Raw genomic sequence first — 22,728 nt, 5'->3', positions numbered from 1 at the left:
GGTTCAAATACACTGAGTGTACAAAACATTAATAACACCTTCCTAATATTGAGTTGCACCCCCCTCTTTTTCCCTCAGAACAGCCTCATTTCTTCCGGACACGGACAAGGTGTTGAAGGCATTCCACAGGACTTCAGTGCTCAACACAACAGCTGTCTGTGACCAGGCAACAAAAAAAAGACTGTCAAAGTCAACATAGCTACTAGAAATATCACTTTAGCAGCCTCCTGCGTGGCGCAGCAGTCTAAGGCACTGCATTGCAGTACTTGAGGCGTCACTACAGACCCGGGTTTGATCCCAGGCTGTGTCATAACCGCTCGTGACTGGGAGTCGCATAGGGCGGCACGCAATTAGCCCAGGGGAGGGTTTGGCCAGGGGGGGCTTTACTTGGCTCTAGCGACTCCTTGTGACAGGCTGGGTGACTGTAGGCTGACTTCAGTTGTCAATTGAACGGTGTTTCCCCCGACACATTGGTGCAGCTGGGTGCCCCAACTGCAGGGCGCCAGTTAAGCGTGCGGGTGTTAAAGATCGCGGTTTGGAGGGTCATATTTAGGAGGACGCATGACTCGACCTTCGCCTCTCCTGAGCCTGTTGGGGAGTTGCAGCAATGAGACAAGATCGTAATTGAATATGACTTTTTTATTTACAAAAATAATTATGCACTAGTAAAACTGCTACAGTCATGCAGTACAGTGTACAGTCAACAAGCAGTTTAGCAGTTACATCAGCGGACCCTGGTGGCAATAAATTAATAAAACCAAAAGCTTACCTTGACTTGGTAGCATTACAGTGTTGGATAGCCATAGCCAGCTGGCTAACATAATGTAGCATCCCTCTCTCTTTGAGCCTGGTGTTTGAGTAGGCTAAACTAGCTAGCTGCATTCGCTAGTTAAGTGAAAGTGAGAGAACAAATACAACAAAATCTTTCTCTCTCTTGCTTCTCCTTAATTTTTTAAATAAATACAGTTGTTCCAAACTGTTCAACTATCGTCTTTCTCTCTCTTTAAGTCAAATACTCGCCACATTTTATACACTGCAGTGCTAGCTAGATGAAGTTTATGTTTTCAGTACTAGATTAATTCTCTGATCCTTTGATTAGGTGGACAATGTGTCAGTTCATGATGCAATAGCTCTGATAGGTTGGAGATCTTCCTCATAATTACTGTGTAAGTATATGGAAGGTTGTGAGAACCATGAGCCTCCTAGGTTTTGTATTGAAGTCAATGTATCCAGAGGAGGACGGAAACTAGCTGTCCTTCGGCTACACAATGGTGTTACCCTATAGAGTGCTGTTGAGGCTACTATAAAATATATTTAGTATAGTTGTCATCTACCAATAGGTGACCTATTATGTGAGGCAGTGTAAAACCTCCCTGGTCATTGTAGTTGAATATGTGCTTGAAGTTCACTACTCGACTGAGGGACCTTACAGATAATTGTATGTGTATGGGGTACAGAGATGGGGTAATCATTCAAAAATCATGTTAGCCACTATTATTGCACACAGTGAGTCCAGCAACTTATTATGTGACTTGTGAAGCACATTTTTACTTACAAGGGGGTTGACTCAAGTCATTTCAGATTACATTTTTTTATTGTGTAAAAAAAAAAAATTCCACTGTGACAATATCGGGTATTGTGTGTAGATCAGTGGCACAAAATATCAAATTTATTTATTTTAAATTCAGTCTGTAAGCCAACAAAATGTAGAAAAAGTCTGTCCCTGTCAAATAGTCTCACATCATTATCAACCTCAGTTCTTCTAACAAAACATTTTTTTTCTTCTATATATTTAACCTTTATTTAACTAGGCAAGTCAGTTAAGAACATTATTATTTACAATTACATTTATTCACGTTAGTAAGTAACAATATCTGATTTGTACGTGTTTGTCTGTCTGACTATGATCAAAGCTTCTGAATGTGGTATATCATTGCAAAGAGTTGGGGTATTTGTGTCCGACAATTCGTGAAAGTGGTCTGTTACTTTACATACGAAGCGTTTCATCAAGTCTACATCCGGGTTTTTTTCCTAGGCAATGGAGGCATATCACCTCCGTTCCTTAGGCAAAGGGAAATAAATTCGCCGCACCGTCACATAAAGTAGATCCTCTACTAAATGCGATTTCATCTGTATTTATACATAGCATCACAATATACTGAATCGATTTAATACTTTAATGATATTATTGAATCAATCAGAGCCATTGGTGACTTGTTTTGTGCTAAGTGCCCCTTAGTTTTCCCTGCCCCGTTCTCGCTCACTCTTCCTACGCGCATTGATGTGCAATGTGCTCAGGATAGGGGGGTGAATGAGATTGACGAAGAGTTCTTGTTCTGTATCTCAGTTTTTCTCTTTATACTCAAATTAAATAGTGGGAAAAATTATCGGGAAAATCACATCAAATGCAATGGAGTGTATTTGGATATTAAGTGGATAAATACACGCTCTGGGCGTTTTTCGGTGAAGAAGTACTACGGTGTTTGTAAATATTTATTTAAATAATTTGTGTGAGAAGAGCAGGGTTGGCTGCTGCTCAAGTGAGTAAAAGAGGAGGGTAAGAACATCTCGGGATCTTTCTATTATTATAAGAACTTTCATTTCCATCTCCGCTACTCTCTTTTATCTGATTAATATTGTTGTTTTAGATCAAGTGTATTCGCATTTTAGTCGAAGGAAAGCAGTCGCCGAGCAATCGTTTTGTTCATATATCCATATTCTAGGAGTTGGGTGATATTTTATAAGTGCCTTGCTATTGGAGGGTATTGAACGTAGTGCGTAAAGGGGCTGATTCTAACTTGCGCTAAGCTTTACGCCTCTGTTATACAATAAAAACAACGTTTGCAAAGAATTTAAAAGCACAATTCTAATGTATTTTATTGCGTGGTGAACTGCCGGGCAGTCATCCATTTCAGGTGGATAATAAGATGTTAATAAGTCAATGTGTTTGCTTTTTAGTTGAGCGAATGCTTTGTTGCTTGCCCTCTGTTTCTTTTTTCGCGACGAGTAACACGTAATAGCGCCACAAAAGCGTTAGTGAATGCGATTGAGTAGGTTACCATTTCACGTAAAATAAAAATAAAACGTATCACATAAGTTCTTATATTTTATTCCAAAAGAGGATTGACATGTGCATCCCCTGCTCTTGCGTAGTTCAATTTTGTGTTTCAAGTTTATACCATGTGATATTTAAGTTAATAGTGTAAAAGAACTAAGCGGATTCTCATTGGACAACCAACTTGCTATTTGGAGGAGTAACTCCAGCTCGTGAATGATCTTTAGCTAATTTAGTTATGCCTGCATCAAGTGGAACTCGATAGTTTTTCTCCTGGTGCCCCACATACTAGCCTACTCTGAGAAATAAGAATATTTACCTACTGAACAAGATACAACTAATTCGCAGGATTCGCTATACAGTTATCCCCCCCCCCCCCAAATAAATGTGGCCTAGCTGGTGAAATAGTGGGAGTAGTTGTAGGCCCTATTCCAGTCGAACGGCTGAGATTGGAACGCTTGATTTTGTATCAGTTTTTCTTAAACGATGCCTTTATTATTAGTTTACTTGAGTGACAGACAGGTGCAGTGACGTGTCCAGTAGGCCACTTTAGGAGTAGGACGTATACGTTGACCCATCTGTAGCTTACATTTCTAGTTTTGCATGGCGTTTATGTTTGGCCCCACTTTACATCATGTATTTAGACAGGTGCAGCGGAATTATAATGTAGGAACGCTACTCATTGTTGTACTCACTTACTGCACTGTTGGAGCTAGGAGCACAAGCATTTCGCTACACTCGCAATAACATTTGTATGCAACCAATACAAATATTTGTATGCAACCAAAACAATTTGATTTTTATTAAACCGTATGTAGGCACAGCCTGGTCTCATAGACTAGACGTAACATAGTGAACGTAAACCTAGAATACCAAATTAGTATGATATGTTACGTTTGGTATTGTTAATAAAGACAGAAGGTTACTTAACCTGTCAAGGACTGGCGGAACCCCTGCAACAGCCAGTGAAAGTGCAGGGCGCCAAATTCAATACAACAAAAATTTCATAATTAAAATTCCTCAAGCATACAAGTATTTTACACCATTTTAAAGATACAATTCTCGTTAATCCAGCCACAGTATCTGATTTCAAAAAGGATTTACAGTGAAAGCACCACAAATGATTATGTTAGGTCACCACCAAGCCACAGAAAAGCACAGCCATTTTTCCAGCCAAAGAGAGGAGTCACAAAAAGCAGAAATAGAGATAAAATTAATCACTAACCTTTGATGATCTTCGTCAGATGACACTCATAGGACTTCATGTTACACAATACATGAATGTTTTGTTTGATTCATATCTATATAATTTTTTTTATCTGAGTTTACATTGGCGCGTTACGTTAAGTAACTCTAAAACATGTGGTGATTGTGCAGAGAGCCACATCAAATTACAGAAATACTCATAATTAACATTGATAAAGATATGACTATTATACATGGAACTTCAGATAAACTTCTCCTTCATGCAACCGCTGTGTCAGATTTAAAAAAAAAACATTACGGTGAAAGCAAACCATGCAATAATCTGAGTACAGCCTTTAGACAACAAAGCAGCCAAAAATATACTGGGTAGTCAATATTACTCAGAAATAGCATTTTAAATATTCACTTACCTTTGATGATCTTCATCAGAATACACACCCAGGAATCCCAGTTCCACCATAAATGTTTGATTTGTTCGATAATATGCATCAGTTATGTCCAAATATCGTCTTTTGTTAGGGCGTTTGGTAAACAAATCCAAAAGCGCATTCAGGTCGCGCCGAACGTCATACGAAAAGTTTTAAAAAGTTCCGTTACAGCCCGTAGAAACATGCCAAACTAAGTATGAAATCAATCTATAAGATGTAAAACTTCATTAATGTTCCAACTGGACAATTCCTATGTCTGTACAAATGAAGTGGAACGTAGCTACTTTTCACATGAGTGCGCCAGACCGAGGCTGTGGCACTCTGCTCTTATGAGCCCCTCCTTTATAGTAGAATCCTCAAAACAGTTTGTAAATACTGTTGACATCTAGTGGAAGCCTTGGGAAGTGAAACATAACTAATATCCCACTGTATCTTCTTTTTCTTTTTTGAATTTTACCCCCTTTTTTCTCCCAAATTTCGTGGTATCCAATTGTTAGTAGCTACTATCTTGTCTCATCGCTACAACTCCCGTGCGGGCTCGGGAGAGACGAAGGTCGAAAGTCATGCGTCCTCCGATACACAACCCAACCAAGCCGCACTGCTTCTTAACATAGCACGCATCCAACCCAACCATGCCGCACTGCTTCTTAACATAGCGCATATCCAACCCGGAAGCCAGCCGCACTGCGCCCGCCACAGGAGTCGCTGGTGCGCGATGAGACAAGGATATCCCTACCGGCCAAACCCTCCCTAACCTCTCTAACGCTAGGCCAATTGTGCGTCGCCCCACGGACCTCCCGGTCGCGGCCGGTCACGACAGAGCCTGGGCGCGAACCCAGAGTCTCTGGTGGCGAACCGCTGCGCCACCCGGGAGGCCCCCCACTGTATCTTCAATGGTGGCTGAGTTGAAAAACTACAGACCTCAGATTTCCCAGTTCCTGGTTGGATTTTTTTATCAGGTTTTTGCCTGCCATATGAGTTGTGTTATACTCACAGACATCATTCAAACAGTTTTAGAAACTTCAGAGTGTTTTCTATCTGAATTTACTAATTCTATGCATATTCTAGCTTTTACAGCTGAGTAGCGGGCAGCTTAATTTGGGCATATTTTTCATCCAAGCTACCCAATACTGCCCCTACCACAAAGAAGTTAAGGCAAAAACAAAAGAATGGTGTGTGTATAACGCGAACGTCTAGCAACCCAGCGGTTGCATGTTCGAATCTCATCATGGACAACAATAGCATTTTAGCTAATTAGCACCCATCCAGTACCGGGTCTGACCCCCTTTCCCTCCAGAAGAGCCTACATTCTTCGGGGCATTGATTCTATGCTCAGAGATGCTGTGGTGTTCAAATGTTATTTGATGAACAGAACCGGAAATGAAAGCGATCTATACGGTTCCGGGAACAGAACTGTTATTTTAAAAGCATTGTACCCGGTTAATTACATTATTTTACGTTCCTGACATTTTTTTCCCAGTCCCTCAAATCCAACAAAGTGCTAATGCAAAGCCTTCACTCTTTCAATCAGAAACGTATTCCTGTGTCGGCCTGCCAGTTTGTGTGTAGGTGTAGGCTACCTGCCCCTTCCCCTCTGAAGTATAGGTTACTAGCCTACTGACGACGTTACAAGCGTGATTTTGATATTATGGAGAGATGTTTAATTAGAGAAGAATGGATTAACATTTTCAATGCTAGTTAAGGATATTATAGTTATCAGGTTTCACATTGGATTTAACTAACTTCAAAAAGGTAAGACGTGTTTTTCATTCTAGTGCTGTTCTGCACACACAAGCTTGTCAGCGAGCTACACTGGTCTGTCCGTAGTGACAGTTTGCGTTTGTCTTTCATTATGATTAATCCATGCTGTTAAGCAAAATACAATTAGCTCATAATGACTTTCCTATACAGATTAAATAATGATTCTGTTCAGAAGGAAACTATTCAATTTTTAAGTTCCAACCCTCCCTCTCCACACCACTGCCACTGTCTGTTGTCATCCATGCATAGTCACAACTCTACCTACATGTACATACTACCTCAACTAACCGGTGCTCCTGCACATTGACTCTGTACTGGCTCCCCCTGTATATATTGTTATTTTATTTTACTGCTGCTCTTTAATTACTTGTTACTTTTATCTCATATTTTTGTCCATATTTTTTTTGAAACTGCGCTGTTGGTTAGGGGTTCATAAGTAAGCATTTCACTGTAAGGTCTACACCTGTTGTATTCGGCGCATGTGACTAATACAATTGTATTTGATTGTACGAGTTGCAATTTGTAACTTATTGTACAAATTGAAATTCGTAACATCATATGAAATGGATGATGGACATCCACAAATTAATACATACCATATGAAACGAAACATATCATACTAATTGGAGTGTTCTGGATTTACATTTACTATGTTACGTATACCCCTGAGTCCAGGTTGGTAGGCCTACAACTGTTATACCTATAGTATTAACATTTAGTATGCTCATCATGAATCATTTCAAGGATTTCTGCAGAAAGTACAGGTTTTTCGAAAATAAAGCCACTGTAACTGTTGATGATTTCTCATTGCAATGTCCTAACCCTTGCACTATAAATTGTGCATAACATCAAAGAGTGGACCACGAACAAAACGAAAAACAACGGTGCAAATGCATTTAATGCATGACATTGTTATGTGCAAATATCACTTGTTTTTTATTATATGTCTGTAGGCTATGTTGTTCAAGCAATGACATTCCATGACAGCATGGTCTAATCATAATGAAAGAGAAACACAAACACTGTGCATGCAAACTGTAACATTTTTTAAACATAATTTGAAGCTATACAGTATTGTTTACAAAGTTTTCTGTGATACCAAAAACAATGGACTAAGCGGTTTTTAGTTTTTTGGTTTTGATCATGTATTAACATGTTATATTCTTCTAAATCAAGGGATACAGATTATTTCCCTAATTGAAATGACTGGAACTCTTACAGACTTTTAGTAACCTACAGTATTAAAAAGCAGTGTACTGATCCTAGATCATTTGAATCGTAGATCAGCTTCCTGTACACTAAGGCTGTGAATTTCCAGGGACCTCCAGATATTATCTTAATGCTTAGGTCCTGATACGATATGTATTGCGATGCGACACTGCGATTCTATTGGCGTTTTGATGTTCCAAACATATTGCTCACTATTTGTCTGCTGCTGAGAGACGAGAGAGAACATGAGAAAACACATTTTGTTCAGTCATGGAAGTAAAAGTGCTGAAAATATGTTGATCACTATTTAAAAAGAAGATGGAGAACAATCTATAGGATGAAAAATACCATAGTTTTTCCGCAGGTACACCCGGCTATCGCTGGCTAACGCTACCTACAGTGCATTCGTAAAGTATTCAGACCCCATCACTTTTTCCACATTTTGTTACATTACATTACAGCCTTGTTCTTTTTCCTCAGTAATCTACACACAATACCCCATAATTACAGTGAAAACAGGTTCTTAGATATTTGTACAAATGTGTCTTGGAACCACCAAGACTCTTCCTACAGTTGGCCCGCCAGGCCAAACAGAGCAATTGGGGGAGAAGGGCCTTGGTCAGGGAGGTGACCAAGAACCCAATGGTCACTCTGACAGAGCTCCAGAGTTCCTCTGTGGCGATGGGAGAACAATCCAGAAGGACAACCATTTCTGCAGCATTCCACCAATCAGACGGAATCCACTCCTCAGTAAAAGGCACATGACAGCCCGCTTGGAGTTTGCCAAAAGGCACATAAAGACTCTTAGACCATGAGAAACTAGATTCTTTGCTCTGATGAAACCAAGATTGAACTCTTTGGCCTGAATGCCAAGCAAACCTGGCACCATCCCTTCAATGAAGCATGGGGGTGGCAGCATCATGCTGTGGGGATGTTTTTCAGCGGCAGCGACAGGGAAACTATTCGGGATCGTGGGAAAGATAAACGGAGCAAAGTACCGAGAGATCCTTGATGAAAACGTGCTCCAGGGCACTCAGGACCTCAGACTGGGGAGATGGTTCACCTTCCAACGACCCTAAGCACACAGCCAAGACAACATAGAAGTGGCTTTGGGACAAGTCTCGTGAGTGTTCTTGAGTGGCCCAGCCAGAGCCCAGACCCGATCAAACATCTCTGGAGAGACCTGAAAATAGCTGTGCAGCGACACTCCCCATCTAACCTGGCAGAGCTTGAGAGGATCTGCAGAGAAGAATGGGATAAACTCCCCAACTACAGGTGTGCCGAGCTTGTATCATCATATCCACTGAGTAAAGGGTCTGAATACTTATTTTATTTGTGATAAATTAGCATACATTTAAAAAAAACTGTTTTTGGTTTATCATTATGGGGTATTTTGTGTAGATTGATGAGGGGGGGGGACTATTTATTCCATTTCAGAATAAGGTCTGTAATGTAACAAAATGTCAAGGTGAAAAAGTCAAGTTCAAGGTCAAAGTCAAGGAAAAGGTCAAGGTGTCTGAATACTTTCCGAAGACACTGTATAGGTGCCCAAAATACCTACTGAACAAAATAAAACTAATTTTTAGGCTTAAGTATACAGTTATTTCCCCCAAATAAATGTGGCCTAGGGATAGGTAACTATCGAGTTGTTCCCCCATCACTAATGTACACCTGGACTGTGTTTTACTTATATACTCTTTCCCCTGAAGTTGGCATGTTCTCAAGGATAGTGAGGGAAGGATATGAGGAGAGCAGGAGACAGAGAGAGAGTGAAGAATGGGAGAAGGAGGAAGCCAGTCCACTCAGCCAGGTGGTGAGTCCATGTAATGGCTCCAATGTTATTATTGTTCTCTTGGCACAAGGCCCTGGCCGGAAATCAATCCGCCGGCTGGGAGGCTGTAACACTGCTGCGATTTGACTCGCTCTCTTTCCCAGTTTTCACTCTCTATGAGTTGCTTACACACAGTGTACAAAACTAGCAGGATGTTAGTTTGCACATTCATCTCTTTATTTTCTTAGTGTAACACTTTTGCTACCATCCCATTCCTCACCCCTACCTGGGCTCAAACCAGGGACCCTTTGTACACATCAACAACTGCCTCCCACAAAGCATCGTTACCTATTGCTCAACAAAAGCCGCGGCCCATGCAGAGCAAGGGAAAAAAACTACTTCAAGGTCTCAGAGCAAGCGATGTCACCGATTGAAACGCTATTAGCGCGCACCCCGCTAACGAGCTAGCCATTTCACACCGGTGACATTAGCATTATAGTTCACTATAAGAAATCAGCAGGTTACTTTTAAATAAGTTGTACAGAATATCAGAATCTGTATTTAAATGCCAATGATTATCAAACTGTCTTAAAAAAGAAAATACTGCATTTGTTTTAGACCACACAATTGTCTAATGTACTATTAATACTTTAAAGGCCCAACCAGGCCTAGAGACGAGAGGGTAGTCCATACTATCCAAAACATAGTAGAGTGAGATGATGTAAAACAAAAACCAGAAAAAAACAATTCCAAAACATTATGCGGAATCTTCTCTGGCTTATCACAATCTAACGACTTAGTGGAGTAGCCTTGGGCCCTGACGTCTTTGAATGGGCTCTACAGTGAGAGAGAATAGAAAGTGGACAGCAAGTGTTTTGTGCCCCTGCTGTGTGTGAGGAAAGCCCATACTATGACGTGCTGCTGGACGTTGTACTGCGACATTATTTAAGTGGAGTGGCTTATCTGATTCACTCTTTTTTTGTGTGTCACAGCTGCCACCCCCTCAATGCAAAATTGGATGGTGTTCAAAACTGAAGACTGTGTGAAGGTAAAGCAATGAACATTTATGATGTGTGTGTGTTAGGGGTGTGAATGTTTAAATACAATTGGAATCCTTAACACATAACTGAACATTTTAATCACAGTGCAGTTATCACAAAACATATGATTTTACATGTTATAGTCTTAACTAGACGATAGGCTATAAAGGCCTCGGGAAAGTTGTGTAATTTAAATAAAACCAGAGAGGATGATGTAAACTTTAGGCTACTTTGGTGAATTTGCGAGGCATATTAGATAAGACATTGAAAGATACAGATAACCAAGACATGCAGTGCGTATTCAGGGCCCTTGACTTTTTTTTCACATTTTGTTACGTTACAGCCTTATTCTAAAATGGATCAAATATTATATATTTTTTCAGCAATCTACACACAATACCCTATAGCGACAAAGCGAATAACAGGTTTTTAGATTTTTTGCAAATGTATTAACAATAAAAAACATACCTTATTTGAGCTGAGTTACATCCTGTTTCCATTGATCATCCTTGAGGTGTTTCTACAACTTGATTGGAGTCCACCTGTGGCGAATTCATTTGATTGGACATGATTTGGAAAGGCACACACCTGTCTATATAAGGTCCCATAGTTGACAGTGCATGTCAGAGCATAAACCAAGCCATATGGTCGAAATAATTGTCCATAGAGCTCAGAGACAGGATTGTGTCAAGGCACAGATCTGGGGAAGGGTAAGAAAACATTTTGGCAGCATTGATGGTTCCGAAAAATACAGTGGCCTCCATCATTCTTAAATGGAAGAAATTTGGAACGACCAAGACTCTTCCTAGAGCTGGCCGCCTGACCAAACTGACCAATCGGGGAGAAGGGCCTTGATCAGGGAGGTGACCAAGAACCCGATGGTCACTCTGACAGAGCTCCAGAGTTCGCCTGTGGAGATAGTTGTCCTTCTGGAAGGTTCTACCATCTCTGCAGCACTCCACCAATCAGACCATTATGGTAGAGTGACCAGAGGGAAGCCATTCCTCAGTAAAAGGCACATGACGGATTGCCTGGAGTTTGCCAAAAGGCACCTGAAGACTTAGACCATGAGAAACTAGATTCTCTGGTCTGATGAAACAAAGATTGAACTGTTTGGCCTGAATACCAAGCATCACGTCTGGAGGAAACCTGGCACCATTCCTACAATGAATCATGGTGGTGGCAGCATCATGCTGTGGGTATGTTTTTCAGCGACTGGCAGACTAGTTGGGATCAAGGGAAAGATGAACAGAGAAAAGTACAGAGATCCTTGATGAAAAGCTGCTCCAGAGTGCTCAGGACCTCAGATTGGGGCGAAGATTCACCTTCCATCAGGACAACGACCCTAAGCACACAGCCAAGACAACGCAGGAATGGCTTTGGGCAAGTCTTTGAATGTCCTTGAGTGGCCCAGCCAAAGCCCGGACTTGAACCCAATCGAACATCTCTGGAGAGACCTGAAAATAGCTGTGCAGCGATGCTCCCCATCTAACCTGACAGAGCTTAAGAGGATCTACAGAGAGGAATGGGAGAAACTCCCCAAATACAGGTGAGCCAAGCTTGTAACATCATACCCAAGAAGACTCGAGGCTGTAATCACTACCTAAGGTGCTTCAACTAAGTACTTAGTAAATGGTCTGAATGCTTATGTAAATGTGATATTTCAGTTATGTTTTAAAAATAAATTGGCACACATTTCTAAACCTGTTTCTGTTTTGTCATAATGGGGAATTGTGTGTAGAATTGATGAGTAAAAAAAACCCTATTTAATCCATTTTAGAATAAGGCTAATGTAACAATGTAGAAAAGGTCAAGGGGTCTGAATATTTTCAGAAGGCACTGTATGCACCCCTCTCTCCCACACGCTGGCTTGCCTGCTCTTTCTCTTTGCTAATGATGCGAGATACAGCATACCATTTGCTAGATGCAGCTTTTGATTGCCTAGTGCAATAATTCTGACTTCGTCTACTTGTTGTCCGACCTGCCTATACTGTGCCCCTCCCCACTCTCATCGTCCCTCGCTAGTTCACTTTGAAAGATGCGAGCGTATGTGTTCACTCATCCCTTGGAAAACAGTGTGCACAGACATTTTAGCTTGGACTTCATGCTAGTTAAAGCTGCTTTCTCTGATATTTACACCACACCTACATACACACACAGACACACACACACATACACACACATACAGCACCCCGAGCATGGCACACTCCCCACATAACACGCACACCCCAACTTAGCTGTCACAATCTTGACACTCAGCGATAGAAATCAACACCGGGATGTCGACATGCAAGGAGTCGAGGAATCAATTATTTTGGAGTCAACTCTCCACCTCTACGTCCTTGCCGTTAACAGTTGGAAAAATGAGAAAGGCAAATGACAACAGCGAAGTCCTGTATGGCCGTACATAGAGAAGTTAAACGAGAAGGTGGTGAAATTCAAACTTTGGTGGAATTGAGGTACGGTAATGGTAGTACAGGTGCAAAGCTTAATCATCAGAAAGGGACGCACCTGAAGACCCAAACCTTTGCTGGCAGCAACACAGCTGCATTGTGAATTCATGTGGAATTTCAATGACATTTTCTTGTCCTTTTAATCGGAACCTGCAAAAAGATTGGTTGTTTTAAACTTAAAATATATATATATTTATTTGTCACACGTGTGTGTGTATACAGTTGAAGTCAGAAGTTTACATACACCTTAGCCAAATACATTTAAACTCAGTTCTTCACAATTCCTGAAATGTAATCCTAGTAAACATTCCCTGTTTTAGGTTAGTTAGGATTACCACTTTATTGTAAGAATGTGAAACGTCACAATAATACTAGAGAGAATTTTTTATTTCTCTCATCACATTCCCAGTGGGTCAGCAGTTTTCATGCACTCAATTAGTATTTGGTAGCATTGCCTTTTAAACAGATTAACTTGGGTCAAATGTTTCGGGTAGCCTTCCACAAGCTTCCCACAATAAGTTGGGTGAATTTTGGCCCATTACTCCTGACAGAGCTGGTGTAACTGAGTCAGGTTTGTAGGCCTTCTTGCTCACACACGCTTTTTCAGTTCTGCCCACAAATTGTCTATGGGATTGAGGTCAGGGCTTTGTGATGGCCACTCCAATACTTTGTTGTCCTTAGGCCATTTTGCCACAACTTTGTATGTTTGGGGTCATTGTCCATTTGGAAGACCCATTTGCGACCAAGCTTTAACTTCCTGACTGATGTCTTGAGATGTTGCTTCAGTATATCCACATAATTTTCCTCCCTCATGATGCCATCTATTTTGTGAAGTGCACAAGTCCCTCCTGCAGCAAAGCCCCCCCACAGCATGATGCTGCCACCTCCGTGCTTCACGGTTGGGATGGTATTCTTCAGCTTGCAAGCCTACTCCTTTTTCCTCCAAACATAACAATGGTCATTACGGCCAAACAGTTTTATTTTTGTTTCATCAGTCCAGAGGACATTTCTGAAAAAAGTACCATCTTTGTACTTTGCAGTTGCAAACCGTAGTCTGGCTTTTTATGGTGGTTTTGGAACAGTGGCTTCTTCCTTGCTGAGCGGCCTTTCAGATTATGTTGATGTAGAACTATATGTGGATATATATACTTTTGTACCTGTTTCCTCCAGCACCTTCAAGGTCCTTTGCTGTTGTTCTGGGATTGATTTGCACTTTTCGCACCAAAGTACATTCATCTCTATGAGACAGAACGCGTCTCCTTCCTGAGTGGTATGACGGCTGCGTGGTCCCATGGTGTTTATACTTGCATACTATTGTTTGTACACATGAACGTGGTACCTTCAGGCGTATGGAAATTGCTCCCAAGGATGAACCAGACTTGTGGAAGTCTGCAATTTCTTTCCCTGAGGTCTTGGCTGATTTCTTCTGATTTTCTCATGATGTCAAGCAAAGAGGTACTGAGGTTGAAGGTAGGCCTTGAAATACATCAAAAAGTACCCCTCCAATTCACTCAAATTATGTCAATTAGCCTATCAGAAGCGTCTAAAGCCTTGACATAATTTTCTGGAATTTTCCAAGCTGTTTAAAGGCACAGTCAAACTTCTGACCCACTGGAATTTTGATACAGTGAAATAATCTGTCTGTAATCAATTGTTGGAAAAATGACTTGTGTCATGCACAAAGTAGATGTCCTAACCGACTTGCCATAACAAGAAACTTGTGGAGTGATTGAAAAACACATTTTAATGACTCCAACCTAAGTGTATGTAAACTTCCTACTTCAACTGTGTGTGTGTGTGTGTGTGTGTGTGTGTGTGTGTGTGTGTGTGTGTGTGTGTGTGTGTGTGTGTGTGTGTGTGTGTGTGTGTGTGTGTGTGTGTGTGTGTGTGTGTGTATATATATATATATATATATATATATATATATATATATATATATATATATATATATATATATATACAGGTTTATATATATATATAGGTTTATAAACTAATAATTAAATGTTCAATGTGAAGTGTTTTGGAAATGTCTACTTTAACGTCCACCTTTACTCAAGGTGATAGATAACATCTCCATTTTTACAGTGTTCTATGGCCTGATGCCACGTCATTGCTTTGTTGTCAGCACAACTTGATTTCACTGTCACAAGTCTTTATGTTGACATATTAGTATTGTTGTGGAATGAAGAGATAAAATATCCTTCTTCCTGGCTGAACAGGCTGAAAGCTGTCCAGGACTGAGCTTCCGACAGAAAGGATCAATGATGGAATTACAGACCCTCCAAGAGGCCCTGAAAGCGGAAATACAGGTTCATCAGGTAATGGGACTATGCGTTTCTCTGCTTTTCTGCCATTTAGCCACCAGTTGTTTACTTCCTTAACCTGGAAATTATCATCAGAGGTGTTTTCGGGAGGAAAGTTGGTAACACACCAAACTGTGCAACAGAATATGGTTGGGTTTTTTGTTAATTCACTCCATCAGATTCTTGCCCTCAGACTGCTGCATGAATACTTCCTCCTTACACTCATCCTACAGTGCCTTGCGAAAGTATTCAGCCCCCTTGAACTTTGCGACCTTTTGCCACATTTCAGGCTTCAAACATAAATATATAAAACTGTATTTTTTTGTGAAGAATCAACAACAAGTGGGACACAATCATGAGGTGGAACGACATTTATTGGATATTTCAAACTTTTTTAACATTCTAACACCTGGATATGTTTATTTTTGAACCATTCCATTGTAGATTTTGCTTTATGTTTTGGATCATTGTCTTGTTGGAAGACAAATCTCCGTCCCAGTCTCAGGTCTTTTACAGACTCCATCAGGTTTTCTTCCAGAATGGTCCTGTATTTGGCTCCATCCATCTTCCCATCAATTTTAACCATCTTCCCTGTCCCTGCTGAAGAAAAGCAGGCCCAAACCATGATGCTGCCACCACCATGTTTGACAGTGGGGATGGTAGGTTCAGGGTGATGAGCTGTGTTGCTCTTACGCCAAACATAACGTTTTGCATTGTTGCCAAAAAGTTCAATTTTGGTTTCATCTGACCAGAGCACCTTCTTCCACATGTTTGGTGTGTCTCCCAGGTGGCTTGTGGCAAAATTTAAGACACTTTTTATGGATATCTTTAAGAAATGGCTTTCTTCTTGCCACTCTTCCATAAAGGCCAGATTTGTGCAATATACGACTGATTGTTGTCCTATGGACAGAGTCTCCCACCTCAGCCGTAGATCTCTGCAGTTCATCCAGAGTGATCATGGGCCTCTTGGCTGCATCTCTGATCAGTCTTCTCCTTGTATGAGCTGAAAGTTTAGAGGGACGGCCAGGTCTTGGTAGATTTGCAGTGGGCTGATACTCCTTCCATTTCAATATTATCGCTTGCACAGTGCTCCTTGGGATGTTTAAAGCTTGGGAAATCTTTTTGTATCCAAATCCGGCTTTAAACTTCTTCACAACAGTATCTCGGACCTGCCTGGTATGTTCCTTGTTCTTCATGATGCTCTCTGCGCTTTTAACGGACCTCTGAGACTATCACAGTGCAGGTGCATTTATACGGAGACTTGATTACACACAGGTGGATTGTATTTATCATCATTAGTCATTTAGGTCAACATTGGATCATTCAGAGATCCTCACTGAACTTCTGGAGAGAGTTTGCTGCACTGAAAGTAAAGGGGCTGAATAATTTTGCAAGCACAATTTTTCAGTTTTTGATTTGTTAAATGTCGTTCCACTTCATGATTATGTCCCACTTATTGTTGATTCTTCACAAAAAAATACAGTTTTATATCTTTATGTTTGAAGCCTGAAATGTGGCAAAAGGTCGCAAAGTTCAAGGGGGCCGAATACTTTCTCAAAGCACTGTATATGTCTGCTTATCCACCGTCCTTCTCTACTCTGCTTCCCCCAGCCTCTTCCTTCAGCTATTGTCCTTTTAAGTATGGTTTAGTGTCAGGTTTGGGTCAGAAAAATATACTTTGTCCTGTTAATGTATACTCTACACTCTTAGAAAAAAAGGTGCTATCTGGAACCTAAAAGGGTTCTTCGGCTGCCCCCGTAGGAGAGCCCTTTGTATAACCCTTTTTGGTTCTAAGTAGAACCATTTAGATTCAATGCAGAACCCTTTCCAAAGAGGGTTCTACATGGAACCAAAAAAGGGTTCTCCTATGGGGACAGCTGAAGAACCCTTTTGGAACACTTTTTTTTGTAAGAGTGTATGTATACTCTGTAGTCTTATGAGTTGTATTTTCCTGCCATCCATAATGTTTCTGTTTTGAGGTTTGGTGCATGATACCCTCCATCTGGTTCAACCCAAATGCAGAAACCAGAAACATGAAGAAAACTTATCCCCACATATCTATCACTAGCCAGATGTGCTCCTTTATAGAAACATGTGTTCATTGCTATGAGACTGATCACATTAGAGAGAACCACATGTTCAGTGTAGTCTGTATAGTGCTCCCAGTATTCACAACCACTGAATATACCTCCCGGTGTGGCCCATCCAGTTGAGCATGGACCTCCTTGTTTGTCTGGGATGGATTGTACAGTGGGGAGCAATGAATGTGTTCGAAGGTTGCAGTATTGGAAGGTGCCTCTGGGGGCCACTGTGTCTACAGTTTGTATGGCTGTGACAACAAGAAGGCATTCGGTACTGCAACGTTTAAAGGGGGGGGGGGGGTTGAGCGAAAGGAACGTTCTCTTAGGAAACGTAAAAACCTATTGCAAAACCTTTTCTCAAACCATTACGAAGCATGTGACATGTTAGGAACAAGTGGCACGGCCTCTCTCATTGTAATATATTATGTGTATCAATGAATTTCTTATGTGGTTGTTGATAACTTTCTATGATTTCTCTCTCACAGAAACTAGTGTCCCAGATGAAGCAGGATCCACAGGTAAGCCCCTCCTGTCCTCTAGGCAGTTGTACCATATTGCTAGGCCCAAATACAGTATACGTTTTGGGGTTGACATTAGTTTAATTACTACAGAACAGTTCCGTCTGTTCAGAGGTTTTCAATCTTTTGAAAGAATGTAGTATCCCTACTACTCAGTCTACACAGTTGAGAAATAGGATTTAAAACAGCCTAAGAGGAAAACCGGATAAAAGACAAGATATGATGTCCTTGTCACTGGGGCTCAGAGGTTTTAGATGTGCTCCAAATTCCACCTCTTTTACTTCACGCTGTCAATTTTGAGAACAGCCTTAAACTCCCCAGAGCTCTTCTATCTCTGTAGTATCCGCCCACCATACTTTATCATCCTGCAGCCCTTTTACGGGGACTCTGCTGTGGCAGCAGCCCATCCCACATTTCAGTGGTGTCCCTACATCCCAGCTCTGAGTTCCCCCTCATGTGGCTGACAGCTGTGGCTGTGGTAGCCCAGTGACGTGAGGGGAGTGGATTACTCTTTCCACCTCACTTTGCTCGTCCCGCGTGGAAAACGGTGTGCACAGTCATTTTTTAGCTTGGACTTCATGCTAGTTAAAGATGCTGTCTCGGCTCTTTACACCTACACACACACACACAAACACAGCACCCCGAGCTTGGCACACTCGCCACATAGCACGCACATCCAACTCAGCTGTCACAAATGAGCAGTTCTCCACAGCTATGTATAAGGGAGCTATAACAAGCTTGTTGCTCTCTTTTTTTTTTCTTCTTTTTTGTTGTTGTTGCAGAATGCTGATTTGAAGAAGCAGCTCCATGAACGTCAAGCAACGATCACAGCACTGAGTGAGAAGCAGGTAGGCAACTGAAACGGGAGAGGAGACCTGTGGGTGGCTCTGGGATTTCGTGTACCATCTCACTGGCACACACCAAGGTCTTCCCCACTCTTACATTACTGCACTGTGTATTAAAATGCTAGAGGTTCTTCGCATGACAGAGCCTACTTTCACTTCCTGCCAGAACTATCCTTTCTTTTCTCTGTCTTTGTCTTTTTCTTGAGTGGGCCGAGACAAGTCAATGTGGCAGATCTAAGAGTCCTGCATGCCACTGCACATGATGGATGATTTCTGTAGAGTTGAGGGTGTGAGCCTGGGATCACTTTGAGTTGGGTTTTGTCTCCTGCTTGAGGCGAAGGGCTTAGAGTAGGTTTCTGACTGATCCAGTTTCATGGTACGAAAAAGCAGCACTCTCTGACGCTGTTAACATTCACATCCATTGACAACCATGGGATAGGCAGAGATAAGAGTCATTTGAGACTTTAAAAGTTTATCAGACCGATGTACAGCAGTGGTGTAAACTACTTAAGTAAATCTACTTAAGTACTACTTAAGTCGTTTTTTGGGAATATCTGTTAGTGATGAACCGATATGACATTTTTGGCCGATTCCGATATTTTAGCAGCCTTTTTAAGCATTCAAATACAGGTAAATAGTTAAAACACACAAATGGACGCAGCAGTCTAAGGAACAGCATTCTCAGTGCAATAGGTGTTACTACAGTCCCTGGTTCAAATCCAGGCTGTATCACATCCAGCCGTGATTGGGAGTCCCATAGGGTGGCCCACCGGGTTTGGCCGGTGGGTAGGCCGTCATTGTAAATAAGAATGAATTGACTTGCCTAGTTAAATAAAGGTTACACACACACATCACACTGACCAAAAAGTTATATCGTTGGCATTTACGTTTGTACCCATTACCAGTAAAACATAATCAAACCTATTTCTTTCACTTACTTGCTGTGCTGTTTCGTTGTTCAGTCGTCACATTCTCAATCAGGATTTCTATGGAATGGCATTTGGGTCTTTGCGTGTAAAAAAATATACTATTTAACACGATTTGGCATGTCCAATAACACAATTTGACGTGTCCAATAACATGATTTGAAGTGTGCAATAACACAATTTGACCAATCAGGACCTGAATATGACTGCACGCCACATAATGCTTTAACACGTTCATTAACTTTTTATGTAGTTATTACACATTGATTACACTATCACTCGTATTTCATATTTCACAACGATTCATCGATACATATGCTATGATGCTGGTAAAGTTGTCTTGCACACCTACAGTGCTAGTCATAAAAAAATCTAGCTAGCTCATGGATGCAAACAACGTTCATCCCCAAAAACATAGGAAAACGACAATCTGTTTCAGTAGCTTTATAGTTAGCTAGCTAACTATATAGCTAGGTGCCATCTACAATAACCCTAATTTATAAGACCGTTCTTAATTGTTTAATGGTGGTCGGACCCATCTTTGTGAAGCTAGCCAATAAGGATTAGCCACAACAGTGGACTGTGCGGTTAGCCTTCAAAATAAAAGTATGGCATAATTCTACAATATGTATTAATTTGCATCACTGTCAGTGACATACTTTTATTTTGAAGGCAAACCGCAAATTCCACTATTGTGCGTAATGCTCATTGTGGCTAGCGTCACAACACATAACCCGGTCCAGTAGAACCTTGAGTTTTAAGCTACAATAGTCATTTACAACATTAACAATGTCTACACTGTATTTTGGATCAATTTGATGTCATTTTAATGGACAAAAAATGTGCTTTTCTTTCAAAAACAAGGACATTTCTAAGTGACCCCAAACGTTTGAACGGTAGTGTATATATATATTTTTTTTGCCAACTTTTAATTCATTACATTCATAAAGAAAATGATGTAATTTTTACTCCATACATTTTCCCTGACATCCAAAGGTACTCGTTACATTTTGACAGAAGAACCGTCCAATTCACACACTTATCAAGAGAACATTCCTGGTCATCCTACTGCCTCTGATCTAGCGGACTCACTAAACACAAATGCTTCATTTGTAAATGTTGGAGTGTGCCCCTGGCTATCCGTCAATCTAGTAGTATTTTACTGGGTGACTTTTACTTGAGTCATTTTCTATTAACTTTTTATGGCTGCAGGGGCAGTATTGAGTAGCTTGGATGAAAGGTGCCCATATCAAATGGCCTGCTCCTCAGTCATAGTTGCTAATATTTGCATATTATTATTATTATTGGATAGAAAACACTCTGAAGTTTCTAAAACTGTTTGAATGATGTCTGTGAGTATAACAGAACTCATATTGACAGGCAAAATCCTGAGTTGAAATCAAAACAGGAAGTTAGAAATCTGAGCTTGTATGTATTCACCAGAGTCCCCAATGAAATCCCCTTGAGATATGTATTATGTTGCACTGCCTAGGGGTTCCACTAGATGTCAACCATCAATAGAAATTATAATGAGGCTTCTATGTTGTTGTGGGAGTGAATGAGAGCAGAATATATAAGATGTCCATCAAGCAGCCATTTTGTGATCGTGCTTTTTCCTCATGGTAGTCACTTGCGTTCCAATGCTCACGATGACAAGAAGGAATACTCTGGTTCGAACTTTATTGAAGCTATATGTTAAAAAACATCCTAATGATTGATTCTGTACTTAGTTTGAAATGTTTCTTCGACCGGTAATATTGCTTTTTAAAGTTTTTGGCCGATATAATGCTGACCAGAATTAGCGTTTGGATATGTATACCAAACGAGCTAACAAAAGAAGGTATTTGACATAAATAACAGACATTTTTTAACAAAACAAACATTTATTGTGGACCTGGGATTCCTAGAGTGGTTTCTGATGTAGATCATTAAAGGTAAGGGAATATTTATCATGTCATTTCTTGTTTATGTTGACGCCATCTTTGCGGCTGTGGTGTTTTTACTTTTGAGCGCTGTCTCAGATTATTGCATGCGTTTCTTTTTCCGTAAAGTTTTTTTGAAATCTGACACAGCGGTTGCATTAAGGAGAGGTATATCTTTAATTCCATGTGTATAACTTGTATTATCTACATTTGATGAGTATTTCTGTTGAATGATGTGGCTATGCAAAATCACTTGATGTTTTTGGAACTAGTGAATCTAACGTGCCAATGTAAACTCTGATTAAAAAATATATATAAATATGAACTTTATCAAACAAAACATGCATGTATTGTGTAACATGAAGTCCTATGAGTGTCATCTGATGAAGATAATTCAAGGTTAGTGATTCATTTTTATCTTTATTTCTGGTTTTTGTGAATGCTATATTTTTCTGGAAAATGGCTGTGTTTATTGTGGTTTGGTGGAGACCTAACATAATCGTTTGTAGTGCTTTCGCTGAAAAGCCTATTTGAAATCGGACACTTTGGTGGGATTAACAATGAGAATAGCTTTAAGACACATGTATGTTTTAGGAATTGTAATTATGAGATTTCTGTGGTTTGAATTTGGCGCTCTCTATTTTCACTGGTAGTTGTCATATCGATCCCGGTATCGGGATTGCAGCCATAACAGGTTTTAAGGTACCTTTTACTCAAGTATGACAATTGTGTACTTTTTCCACCACTAATATACAAGTATATGTGTTATTGACTTACAAGTACAACTGACATGCATGCAGGCTAGTGTTCAGTGAATTTGCCCCTCAACCAACCATTATATTCTTGTAAGAGGCTTTGTTTTGGTGATTTGAACTGAACCTGGCTTTCGGAGATGTTTTTCCTCTTAATCACTTTGCTGCATATATACTTACCCAGTTATTGTGGATAGGTTAAGTCTTGGGAATGACAAAGGTTTCTATTGAACCCTGTTTACAATGTCCCTGTTGTCTCGTTTTCTTTACAGACTAAAGAAAGGGGTGTGATTTCTGTAGACTTGTCCCATTTCTTTCCGCCTGTCACTTATCGATCGTCCTCTCTCCAGGCCCTTTGTCGGCTCAACCAACGAGGTTTTTAAAACGTCAAATTTAAATGCTGTTTGGGAAAGGGCCTGTATTCACTTTCAAAAAGAGAAATAATTGGCATGGTATTT

At 40.6% G+C, this 22,728-nt stretch overlaps 1 protein-coding gene across 6 annotated transcripts in view; it reads left to right on the top strand.

Moving 5' to 3' along the window:
- Positions 1–2,303: 2,303 nt before the first annotated feature.
- LOC124035885 (PHD finger protein 21A-like) overlaps positions 2,304–22,728 on the top strand; it is a 60,845-nt gene continuing 40,420 nt past the window's right edge. For 4 of the 6 annotated variants that reach the window (XM_046349705.1, XM_046349710.1, XM_046349703.1 and 1 more), the window contains exons 1-5: positions 2,304–2,557; positions 10,423–10,478; positions 15,143–15,241; positions 17,793–17,825; positions 18,608–18,673. In XM_046349705.1, coding sequence (XP_046205661.1) covers positions 10,437–10,478; positions 15,143–15,241; positions 17,793–17,825; positions 18,608–18,673 — 240 coding nt within the window. In that variant the 5' untranslated portion in view covers positions 2,304–2,557; positions 10,423–10,436. The remainder of the gene's footprint in view (positions 2,558–10,422; positions 10,479–15,142; positions 15,242–17,792; positions 17,826–18,607; positions 18,674–22,728) is intronic. The other 2 variants (XM_046349704.1, XM_046349706.1) reach the window with 2 other exon arrangements.

This window comes from Oncorhynchus gorbuscha, linkage group LG05 (genome assembly GCF_021184085.1).
Source record: "Oncorhynchus gorbuscha isolate QuinsamMale2020 ecotype Even-year linkage group LG05, OgorEven_v1.0, whole genome shotgun sequence".
NCBI classification, from domain to species: domain Eukaryota; kingdom Metazoa; phylum Chordata; class Actinopteri; order Salmoniformes; family Salmonidae; genus Oncorhynchus; species Oncorhynchus gorbuscha.
The sequence above is the reverse complement of the archived record's forward strand: the minus strand, read 5'-3'. Positions and strand labels throughout refer to the sequence as shown.